Consider the following 13,142-nt stretch of genomic DNA (forward strand, 5'->3'; position numbering starts at 1 on the left):
ATACCACATGTACACCACACACACACACACACACACACACACACACACACACACACACACACTCCACACATCATACAATACATATACCACATACACACCACACAGGCACATCCACACAAACATATTTCACATACCATACAGCACACATACCACATACACAGCACACATACCACACACACATACTTCACACACCACACAATACATCTACCACATACACACTACACACACTACACATACACATAGTGACAAACAGTTTAGAAAACATAAACAGTAAAAATCAAAATATGGCAGTGAGACCCAGCTTGCTTACCAGCTGTTGGCCTTTCGGGCCCCACCCTGCATACTGAAGCTTTGCGTTGCTGACTTCTGGTGGGTCCAGACTTTGAGGGTCCCTGAGGAGACAGACAGACAAACAGAAACAAAGCACAATGATGGGAACCAAGAATATACCGTGCTTCCACTTGTCATCTGACAATCTTATCCTCCTCCTGTCTCTCAGCTATACGATACATCTCACTCAGCTGCTGCTGGATTTCTGCAGATGTACATAATTTATATAAGGCTGAACTATGTCCACTGCTACCTAATCCAAATGGTAAATATTCATCAGGAGAAAACATGCAGAGAACTATATAAATCAATTTTTAAAATGTCCAGGGCAGTTAAACTTAAGTGAAACCCACAGCCAAGCAGCAATAAATCCCACACCCAATGTCTTCATCATTAGCTCTCCTTGCAAACAACTCTTTTCTAAGTATGAAGCCAGGTCATTCTGACCTTTGAAAGCCAGTGGCCTCAGGATGAATTGTATTCTCTCACAGATATAGAGAAAGAGAGGGAGAGGACTTAGGGGAAGGGGGAGGGATGGAGAGAGGGATTGTGGGAGAGAGGGAGAGGACATCATGGGTGGAGGGGAGAGTTGGAGAGAGAGAGGAAGAGAAATTGAAAGATGTTTTTCCTATTTAACATTGTTTAACATTTTTTAATTTTTGAGGATATTTTTCAATTGTGTTTACATGGGAGCCAGCCTGTATATACATATATGTGTAAACTATATATACATGTATACATGCTCAGGTGCACATGCATGTATGCTTGTGTATGTGGGAGCACAGGTTGATGGCGGATCTTTCTCAGTCACTCTCCTGTGTCTCTGACATCCCAGTACTGGGATAACAGCTCGTGTACTCCGTAGCATTTGACTGATCCACCTCCTAAGCCCCATATTTTAAATTCTTAATTTACAGATATGGAACATTCCTTGACAATGAAATGCTGTCTATATATTAAATGTCCTAATAAATAAAGCTATGAAAAAAACACCATGAAAACACCTATAACAATGCTAGAACTTGAATATTTCAGTACTGTTTATAGCTGCCGCTGTCTTCCACAAGTAGAAAGAGTGGTTTCCATTTGTCTTTGAGGATACCACCCCACCTGTAGAGTGGTGTGTGCATTCTGGGGGAGCAATATGGCCAGGACAGCACCCCACCCCGAGAGCATAGTTCCTACACTGCAGAGAGAGCCAGGAAAGTGTTTGCTTGTGAATAAAGGGAGGGTGGGCAGAATGTGGCTTGTCTTTGTGGAAGGAAGACAGAGTTTTAAGAGTTCCTCAAAGGGAAGAGGCAAGAGGGAAGAAGTATGGATCAGGCCCTTACATGGTCAGGTCTTCAAACACAGAAAATTCTGGGTGGTTTCAATAGCACTGTAAGAATCAAGACAGACAAACATAAACAGAAAGAAATAGAGAAGGAGATAAGAATGTAATATTCTACAGGGTCTCACAGGAGTGTGAAGACAAGAGGGAAAGACAGCTGGGGTGAGAGTCTTTAGGGGAGCAGAGAGGCTAGAAGTAACGAGGGTCTGGATAATGCAGGTCCAGATGGGTTCTTAATAAGCTCCAGAACCATCCATATATCTGTAACCAAAGATATATATATCAATCATATAGATGAATATGTAGATACACACAGATATAGAATATATAGATGGATATATAAATATATATGGTCCATGTATATGATCTGTATTCCTTGTATGTGTGTGCGCATGTGTGTGTTTATGAATGGATGCCTGCAGACACCATAGAGAATTGGATCCCCTGGAGTTGAAGTTAATAACTAGCAGTTGTGAGCTTCCCTATGGGTTCTGGGAACCACACACTCTGTGTTCTCCACTGCTTTAACTGTAAGCCACCTCTCCAGCCCAGCCATTAGGTTTTTGCTGGTGTATGTAGATTGTCCTGAAGTGTTCATATTTTAATGTTAATTCCACTTCCCCAAGAAGGGCTGCCTAGTCACTACTCATGAGGTGACTTCATCTGAACCTTCCCATTTTAATTAGTAAAATAAAGGGGAACCAGTGACTGGGCAGGGTAAGGGAGGTGGAGAGAGAGGATGGGGAGGAGAGAAGTTCCAAGATGGACCTCCAGAAAGATGAGCTAGATCCAGGTGGGTTTAATTGGCGTTAAATAACTGAACATTTAAGAATTGTATAGCCTAATATCTCATATAGAACAACAGTTTGTATCTTTGTCTATTTGATGTAATCTTGTTGTACAGAGGGTTATTAGATTGAGAATTGAATACATAAACCTGTATAAAAAGCTACCTGGCTGTAGAGTTGTGTTTGTGTTTAGTTTTGGGATAACAAAATACCCTGGGACAGAGGCAGTCACGGACGGAGTAAAACCGCCAAGGGAAGGGAGTCAAGTGGACAAAGTTAGACTGTGGAGGCGGCTTGGACCGAGTGACAGAGGTCCACACAGTTCCATACAAAACCTGGGCCCTCGGAGTGAAACCTCGGGGCTGATAAAGAGATAAGTTATTTTGTTTTTAATATTTACTGCAACAGGTGTACGGCTATAAGAAAGGTTACGTGAGGGGACAGTGTACTGGTGAGCTTGGGCAATCGGTCTGTAGTATACTGAAAAGGCACAAAATCATTTAAACACCCTAAAATGCATTTTTATCATTTGTTAGTTTAATGTTTCCATTTTCTCCAAAATACCGTGGCACATGGCAAAGCATAAGCAGGCTGTGGAGAAAAGCAATGATTTTATAAATCGCAACAGCGATGGGTGAGTCTCAGAAGAGCCTGTGCAGTCTATCGGCTGCAGTACCTTCAAGGGATTTAGGAAGATATTCATGTGTGACATCATTTATGAAAAAGAAGCGAAGAAATCTGAAGCCATCTGGTTGGTCAGCTAGCTACAGGGCTGGGTGGAATGGGTTGAAGGTTTGTAGGAACGGGGCCTCCATCATCTAAGGATGTTGTGAAACTCAAGAGAAATGATGTATATTAACTCAACAGTACTCCAATGTTGTGGTTCTCTTCTTCCTAGATAGTGAGTCTCTTAATGTCTCACATTCTCTGAGTCAGCCTAAGGACTCCATAATCCCCAAAGTGAGCTGCCCACTGGGGTTGCAGCAATCCATTCAGAATGTCCTCTGGAGCAGAGGCCAGTAAGTGGTAGGATTCCACCCTAACAGCATAGACATTGGGACAACAGAGTAGCCCAGCCCAAATCCCTCTTCCCCACATTCCCACAGAGGAGCATTAATGTTTGCCTTGTGGATAACATCCAGATTTGTACTGCACACGGTGACAGGTAGCCATGTTCTACAGATGCCAGCTTAATCCTTGATAAACCGACAGGTAATTAATTTGGTCACACATCATAATGCATGTGTGTATCCTTAGAATTTCATTTAATTAGTTGGACCAGTGGGTTGAGTACTGATAAAGTGTTACTGTAATGGCTGTCAGTATGAAAGTTGTCTAAAAGGGATACTAACTCATCAGACATAAAGACAGTTTGTTCTTTGGAACGTAGCAGTGACAACAAATCTGTGAATCCCTCAGGGGGCAGGTGGGCTAAGGGTCCTATGTTATGGTGAATTAAATCTCTGTTTTCACACTGGGATCCCACAGTATCAGATTTTTTTTTTTTTTTTGCTTTCTAATTACAGGTCTTTATGGTGGTACTCCCAGGGTTCCCTGCACTGTATGTCCTTGCTCAGTGAATATTCTGCAGTTTCTTATCATCTCACCACCCCAACCCCGTGCTGGTGGCCCTTACACAGTCCTGCCTAGCATTATAAAAACAAGGATTCTACTGAATATGACCAACTGATCCACAGATGAACCATGGTGAACCACTGAAGAACTACACAGAACCACAGTCTGTCTGTCATGACTCTGTCTCTGTCTCTCTCTCTGTCCTTCTTTCTCTCTGTGGGCACACACACACACGTGTGTGTGTGTGTGTGTGTGTGTGTGTGTGTGTGTGTGTGTGTGTGTGTTTAAAACTCAGTTCACTGCTGACCACTGTCATAGCCTTCTGGTGAATCCTGGCTTCTCAATTTTGTTCCATTACCTCATCTCTGTTCCTGTCCCGTCACCTCTGTCGTCTTTGTGTGGGGGTAGCAAATGGCCCTGTGCTCACCTCCAAGGAGGAACCTGCCATCCCTCTGCATGTGTTGCATCCAAGCAGAGACCCTGTGGGGAGCAGGTGGCCAGAGCCACAAGGGCAGATCCAACTGCATCTGAGGTTCCCATTGCCAAGTCCTGCTTCTTGCCTTTGCCCCTTTGATGCTGAGACGTGTGCTGTGGCATGCCTTCTCAGCATCAGCAGTTTGAGGATCCTACTGGCCAGGCTCCCTGCTCTTCAGACATCACACCTTAATACACACTGATTCCTCAGTGTCAAGACAGCATCCTTTTCTTGTCTGAACAATGCATCTTGTCCCAGCCTGTAGCCAGGACAATTTTCCTTTGCATTTTGCTTCTGGAAAAACTGTATTACTAGTGGGCTTTAAATCATTCTAAGTTTGCAGAAGAGCTGACAATAATGTACCCACATTATTAATATCTTGCCTGGTTTTTACATTTGACAATTTATGCTACCCCTCACTGACTACCATGGTTGACTATGGGGCTTGTGGGCTATGTTTGTGTCCTATGGGTTTAGACAAATGTATCCTGTCATGCATCACGGTGTCAGTACCACAAGGAAGTGTCACTGTTGCCTTCTCAGCCTCTGGCTCTGCCTGTCACAGGAAGTCCCATATTTGCAGTCTCTTCACCCTGCCCTCTCTTTTGATGATGAGCTCAGGCTCTCTTGTTTGGTCTGCTTTCAGGACTTTGCCCACTTCCACAGCCTCTTCTGTCTGCTCTGAGTCCTAACCCTCCAGGGTCCCAGCACTAACTAGACAAGACAATGGATGGAAACAGGTCATCTGACTAGTGCCCTCCCACACCTAAGCCTTGCTGGCCCTACCCACAGGTTTTTATTTTAGTCTTTTCATGGTTCACTGGGGCTGAGGAGGTGACTCTTTGGGTAAAGTCCCTGTTAGCACCAGGACCTGGGTCCAGATCACCAACATTCATAGAAAAGTTGGGTATGGAGGTCACATGCCTGTGACCCTGTCACTGGGGAGGAAGAAACAAGAGGATCTCTGAGGTTTGTTGTCTACCCAGTGAGCTCTAGGTTCAGTGAGAGACACTGCCTCAAACCAAAAAAAAAAAAAAAAAAAAAAAAAATCAGAGGCATAGCTTCATAGCTTTTCTTCTCACACAGAAAGCAGCAGCCGTAACCTCTAATGCACACTCAAGGTGCGACATGTGTGTGTGAGACCTGGGGCCTATGGACACATGTAGACATGGATGGCTATGAATACAGTCCAAACACAGAACTCCTAAACATACTTAAGATATTATGATCACTTATTTATATTCTGTTTTGCAACTTGATTATGTGGTTATTGAGTGTGGACTTTGTAGATGACAATGACGACATTTTGTCCCAGTTTTAAAAGGTTGAACATGCTTGACAATCTGGCCAGTGAGTCCTACCATATACTGGGTTATTCTGAAATTCTGAGTACGTGTGTGTGTGTGTGTGTGTGTGTGTGTGTGTGTGTGTGTAGGGACAAAAAGTAACCTGCTGATTAATTTGGGGGCTGTCTAGTGCTCTCCCCAACCCTTCCTCTTTTACCTTTCTTTATTCATTTATTCTGAAGAATGGGCATTGGGCTCTGTGATAAATCATCTCTGGGTAGAGATGGATTGGCGCAAAAATGATTAAGGAAGAATAAAATAATCTGGACTTCACATAGCTCAAAATAATCACAAGATCCATTCTGATTTTGCTTATTTGAGCAATAAACAAAACAGGGCATAAATCATACTGGATTCTGAAGAGTGAATTAGTGCCCAGCTAAGTTTGCTCATTTATCTTCCAAAGCTATTTTGAGGGATTGAAAAGCTTCCCCAACAGCAATGGCATTTAGGAGGAAGAAAAGCTAAAATTTGCTTTTTTCCTGGTTTTAAACTTTCATGACTAAAATCATAAAAAAATCCCAACCCTGCATCTTCAATGTCAATATTGTGAGTTTTCTTGACTCTTCTAATGTGTTTAGCATAGTGGGAGACACAAAAAAATACACATTCAGTACCTAGGTAAGTGCTGGCCACAGTAGGTACACACTGATTACAAATGCATAGTAGGTCAGCAGGGGCAACCTTCAGTTACTGAGGGGAAAAGAATAGCATTAGTAATAACTGAAACCCACTCAGTACCTAGATATGCCTGTCACCCTTTCAATGTACCATGGATCATTCACTTAAGTTCTTGTGTTAGGAGCCTCATGCCATCAGGGCTTCCAAGCACATGAGCCCTGCTGCTGTTTGATTTGTGCCCCATCCCCTCCCTGACCCTAAGCCCATGCATGTTTTGAACTCTGATCACAAGGAAATGCCAAGTCACATGGAAAGAGAGTGTGCCTTATTGATCACTTGGTCCTCACATCAGTTTACCCTCAATCTATCCCAGTTAAAAGAAGATAGGTCAGGGTGGGTCTGGGGCGTGTGGTTGAAATACGAAACATTTTGGCAGAGATAGACTGTTCCAATGCAGAGAGGTAATGGTGGCCAAGCCCTTCAAATACCCTTCAAACCACTAAGCTGTGTGATTTAGATCTGTAAATTAAGGGTGTGAGAAGCATGCCTCAAAGGGGCTTAGCAAGGGAAGTGAGGAGAGAGAGAAGGAGAAGGGTTAGAAAAGTCAGGAGGGGAGGAAGCCGTGCTCTAGGCCCCTCATTTTCCAAATATCTTCAGGTGAGCTTAAGTTGATCTCCCATGCTGACTGAGAAAGTCCTTCCCGAGCTGAGATGTTGGGTGTCTGGGGATTGTAAAGCTTGAACAAAAGACATCACAGGTGGCCACCGTAACCATCCCATCCCTGTCCTGTAGTCTAGAATTGGCTAAAGCCTGCCAGCCCAGCCTGTCTTCCAAACTCCATCAACACAGAACCTGCAGAATCAACAGGCAAGCTTCAGCTTCTTGTCTGGTTGGCGTCCACACCCCTAGGGAGCTGTTCCCTGCTGCAGGTGAGACTCAAAACTCTGTGTTGTCTTTTTCCTTTATAGCAGATCCCATCATGATGTCATGGTCTCATTCCTCCTGGGCCAGTTGGCTCAGAGGAGGCATCTGATCAGCATGTCCAGTGACAAATCATCCTGTCAGGACTAGTGATGTGGGAGTCACAACAGGCTGTGCAGCCCTGGGCTGATGGCTTTACCTCTCTGAGCAACTACCTACTGCTTGAGGTGGGGTGGTCCATCACTAGTCACCATTCTTGGGAGTTAGCTGACAGAGGTGTCTGCTCTGCTGGAGGCTGATGGGTTGTGTGCAAGTGATTTTCTGGTTCCTTGTTCCTTTCACATGACATATAAGGCTCAGTTAGCATGTTCTACCATACTGTTGTCATGTCAGGGCATTCCCTTTTGGAAAGTGAGGGACAGTAGGTGGCTCCTCTGTGAGCCAGGGCCTCCTTCAGATGGAATGAGAGATGGGTTTGCTTCCCCTTTTCTAGGCGCTCCTCACAGCTATACAATTAAATACAGGCCTCCACACCTTTAGGAGCTTCCGTGTTCAGTTTTTGGCAAAATTCCCCTTTGGAACAAATGCTTATACCGCCTGCCCTGAGCTGGGTGCAGGGAAAAAGGGCAGAGAGTTCTTCCCAGCGTGGATTGGGACACCAGACTGGAGCATGAGGAAGACAGGCAGCAGCATTCTGAAGGATGCTGGTCACATGGTCCACAGTCCCAAGGGGCTGCAGAGGTTCTATCATTTCTCTGTCCGGGTCCATTTCCTCTCATACCCTCTCTTTACAGTCCTGTACTGAGCCATAAGTGTCTGATCCAATATTGGGAACCTGCTTTTAGTGGCTGTGAAAGCAAATCTCCCAAAATCTTCGTCTATGATTATAGTTAATGTAAGCCATGCAAAAAATGTGCTGATTGGTGCCTGAGAGCAGGCCCAGGCAAAATGGCAGCTTGGGCTCAGGGGCTCGCTCTGACAGAGGGGACTGAGAACTGGCTGTGTGCTCACGGTAAGTTCAGGCACACAGTGCACACACCATACATGTGAGATGCAGTACTTATCCACACACACGTCTATGCGACAGGGCACGTGTCTACGTAAGAACAGAGGTTAGAGCTCAGGGTTCTGTGGAAGGTACCACCCAGAGCTGTTTCTGTTCTCTGAGGACAAAGGAAGCCTTTTGAGGAATTATTTCAAACCAGCTAAAATGTGTGCTACTGTTTTGTCTTTTTAAAGTACAAAGTCAGTGATGACGGATTGGAATAAAGTACACCACAGGGAAGCTAGCCTGAGACCCTGCAGAGCTCCAGCAGGAATTCAGAAGCACGTCAGTGTCTAGGAGAACAATGCAGCTGCAGCCAAGGCTCTGGTAGCTCACGGCCATGGAAGAACCGTCTGTGTGACCGGTCCTACCCTGCCCCCCCAAAAAACTTAATGGACCTGCTAGCTAATGGGTTTGAAGTCTATGGCAGAGAAACTGACTTGTCTGCTGGAAGGTTCTACCACTGTTTTAGAACAGTTCAGCAAGTACAGAGTCCTCTCCATCTGCCTGGCCATTCCTCTCAGTTTCTACAGACAGAGCTGAGTGCTTTGAGACTGAGCTCACAGGATCAGGGCTTGTAGTCAGACAAGGGATGAGAGAGTCCTGTAATAGAGAGTATATGGGAGAGTGCATGGGCAAAGGCTTCCAGGACATGGGAAAGTTCAGGGACTGCCAAGGTCATGGCTTCATCACAGATTTGCAACCAGATGCAGAAGCCACGTTGCCAGGGTTCCGCTGTATCCTGCTTCAGCCAGTGTACCCATCTACTTTATCCTACCCATCGGCAAATTGTCAGGGCCAGGAGCTGTCAGGCTGAGAATAATTAATACCACTGGAGCAATTTGGAGGGAAGAGCCTATCCTAGCAGACAGGAGCTGAGCCACAGCAGGGCCAATTTGGGTGATGTCTGACATGATGAGGCCCATGGCGAGTGTCCTTTCCTGACTCACACAGCCGCAGATTCTGGGGACTGTAGTCATTAGCAGCTGATGTTGCTCAGGGCTGAGCTTAGCCAGTAGAGGAGGGGTGCTGGGAAAGGCATGGAAAAGAAGATAGCAGAACTCCATGGGAGCAGAGAGAGTCGATTTGGAGTGAACAGTAGTGAGATTTCAGGATGTAACAATGCAGGGCGATGGAGTTTAACATAATAAGGCATTTAGATCATCCTTTAGTCACTGGCTTCTCCAGCCATATTGGGCAGTACTAGTGCAGTACTGGTACCGATTATAGTACTAGTACTTAGTACATCATTAGTATTAGTACTTAGTGCACTATTTGTACCTAGTGTAGTACTAGTACCTAGTACAATACCTAATATTGGCACTTAGTGGATACTAGAGTGCTGAGTATAACATGGGAACTGTGGACATACAGTATGAGTACCCAGAACAGTATTGGTACGTAGAAGACTTAAGATTTTAGACTAGCAATGCCCAGAGAGCTTCTTCTGACACTTCTAAGAGTCTAGGAATTTGCCTTAGGGCAGTAGTGTGGTGAATAAAAATTAGAATTTGATGAGATATAAAAGGTTGACCCTCATCCACCCCATATGCAGCCATCAAACCCAAACACTATTTCTGATGCCAAGAAGTGCTTATTGGCAGGAACCAGATATAGGGGCCTCCTCAGAGCCTCTGCCAGAGTCATACATATACAGTTGAGGATGCTTAAGCTAACCATCGGACTGAACACGAGGACCCCAATGAAAGAGCTAGAGAAAGGACTGAAGGAGCTGAGAAGGTTTGCAATCCCATGGGAAGAACAACATTATCAACCAACCAAACCCTCCAGAACTCCCATGGACAAAAACACCAACCATTGAGCCCACATGGAGAGACCCATGGCTCCAGTTGCATATGTAGCAGAGGATAGACTTGTCTGGCATCAACAGGAGAAGAGGCCTTTGGTCCAGTGAAGGCACATTTTCCCAGTGTAGGGGAATGCCAAGGCACTGAGTTGAAGAGGGCGATTGGGAGAGGGAGCTTTCTGGAAGCAAGTGGAGGGGGATGGGAGCATGGGGAAAAGGGATAACATTTGAAATGTAAATACAGAGAATATCCAATTTAAAAAAAAAAAAAACCTTGACCCTCTCATTAGTTATTAGAAAGAAACCCGCTGTCTACATTTCTGTTTATGGAAAAGATTAACTTCAAAAACGTCAGGCCATACCACCTTCCTACTAGAGTTGGAGCCTCCACTCTTTGTGGCAGTAAAAAGGACAGAAGCCATTGGCTGGGTGAGATTCTAATCTGGACTCTCAAAAGCACTGCTTCTCAAAAGTGTGCTCTGCTGTTTATTGAGTGTCTGAAATCCCACAATTTCTTGCTGTTGGCTGAGTCAAGAGTCTTGGAGCCAGGAAACTATCTGGCCATCATGCCATCTCCCCAGTGTGTGCAACTGGGCCTCCGCCCTCATCACGGAACTCTTGGAACTGGATGGAAGAATCATGATGTGTCTCCATGTGCCCTGCCTATGAAGGCAGCTGCATAGGTACCTACTGGCCAGGCAAGTAGCCTGGGCTGGACACCGCATCTGCTCTGCCTCTGGGGAGCCACAGCCTGCCTATCTTCTAATGTTGTTCCCAGAAGGGAATATATGTGTGTTTAGTGAGACTGAGGAGGTCCTTAGTGTTCTCTCAAGCAAAGTCACGGCATGTAGCATCTCACCGCACACCTGATCTCACTTTGTATTTGGCCTCAGCACCTGTGATATGTTCCACAGATGCAGTTGGTAGGAAGAAGGGGCACCAGTCAGTAGCTCCTCAGGCTTGGGTAGTGTCATCTGAGTCCCTAACTGTCCACCCAGAAGAAAGATGTAGGCTTGCATTAGTGTGTTGGGAGTATAGCTCTGTATAAACAGAGCCAGAGGTCCCAAGCTATGTACAGAGCCATTCCCAGGACACTGAAACATCCTCCAGCTGAGCAGAGACCAGGTGGAGGGCAGGAGGTTAAAAAGCTATGCATTGAAAATCTCTCTCTCTCTCTCTCTCTCTCTCTCTCTCTCTCTCTCTCTCTCTCTCTCTCTCAATGGCACATCTGTGTTAAATAACACATTGGAAACTTTTTTATCAAATTAACCACTTATTGATTATATATTCCAGCTGGTCTACTTGTAGGCATTTACCCAAGAGAAAAGAAGACAGATTATGTCCACACGCAAACAGAGAAGTTTCAAACATAACAGCCTCCAGTGGGAAACAACTTAGATGTCAATCAGAGGTTGTATGCATGAAAGTTGGGTAACACACAATGGGTCACAGGTACATGCTCCAATGTAGGGATCTCAAATAAGGAATCTTCTGCAGGAAAAGAGTGAAACACACATGGCACAACTCCATGTGCACACATGCTAGAGAAGCAGAGGGAGCCAGGTGTATGGCTCGTGCCTGCAGTCTTTGCACATAGGAGACTGTGGTGAGAGGATCACTGTATGCATGAGGCCAGCCCAAACTAAAAAGCAATTTCCAGGACAGTCAAAACTCTGTCCCAATAAGCAACATCAAAGCAAAGAGGAGGACAGATGACATGGTGGTTGCCAGGAAGAACCAGAGGGTGGAAGGGGTATGTGGCACTTTGGGGTGATTCAAATGTTCCCACCTTGGCCGTGGGCAATTCGTCTGTTGAGCTAACCTCTGGAGGTACAATTGGAGAGCATGAATCCTGCTACAAGAAGATTGTCCTGCAGTCGCTGGACACACAGAGCCTGTGTGGTGTGCGCTTTACTCACTCCAACCCACCTTCTATAGAGATGGTTCTCCTACTGCCTAAATCTTGATCAAGGCTGCCCTTCATGTTTCCTCTAAGCCAGTGCTAAAATATGGTTGCTACTGGATGGACACACACACATGCACACACAGAGATACACACATGCACACACAAAGATATAAACAGAGACAGATAGATAGATAGATGGAGAATATTTCTAGTCTTCTGCTGGGAATAGTCCAAAGCACTGAAAAAGAAGGTATCTAAAGCAATGTGAAACACAATAGTTGGAGGGAGGCATGTGGCCTCTCACTGTATGCCCAGCACTGGCTTGGCACTTAGTTATATTGCTGTGACCATAGCATGCATACTCTAAATGTGGTCATACTGGTACATCAGCCTGATACAGAGTAACACAGATCTGCAGACAGATCTGTGGACAGGTGGCCTTGGGGACACACACAGCTCTCTACCAGGTTACTCAGATTTATGTGCCTCTAATTTTGCACAACTTACAATACACCATGTGATTCTTCGTGATCAACAGCCCAGAGGGAGAAAATACAGCATTAGACACACTGACTTTTTTTTTTTAAGGGAAAAAGTGTTTATTTTAGTTTACATTTTCAGGTTGTATCTACAGCAGCTGGAAGTCAAGGTATTGGGAGTTGAAGCAATGGGGAAACATCATGTCCATTGTCTTAAGAAAGCCTTCAGTCTCAGGGACACAGTGACTTATAACAGGTTCCCAGTGGTAAGAATTTGAAATGTAGGCTTAAGTTAAGACTACATCCCACTAGGTGGAGCCCGAGGGAAAGGCGAGAGTAGGCAGACCTGGAAAGTCTAAAGAATGGCTGCCTTTAGTGTGCATGTGCCCCTATAGAGCCTGCAGTGGTTTTTATAGACGAAGGCTCACACTTAAGATGACCCTGTTAACATATAGCTCTGACTGGAGTAACTATGTCCAGAGCAGCAGACTCTTTTTGTGCTCATACAGGTGTGGTGGT

General features: G+C 45.1%; 1 protein-coding gene across 1 annotated transcript in view; it reads right to left on the reverse strand.

Annotated features, from left to right (window-relative positions):
- Positions 1-13,142, reverse strand: part of LOC308435629 (A-type potassium channel modulatory protein DPP6-like) — a gene marked incomplete at both ends in the record, with an annotated part of 497,671 nt that overhangs the window by 40,576 nt on the left and 443,953 nt on the right. The window contains one exon of the mRNA XM_080936356.1: positions 311-392. Within this exon, the coding sequence (XP_080792482.1) occupies positions 311-392 (82 nt within the window). The remainder of the gene's footprint in view (positions 1-310; positions 393-13,142) is intronic.

This window comes from Micromys minutus, assembly GCF_963924665.1.
Source record: "Micromys minutus genome assembly, chromosome: 23".
NCBI lineage: Eukaryota > Metazoa > Chordata > Mammalia > Rodentia > Muridae > Micromys > Micromys minutus.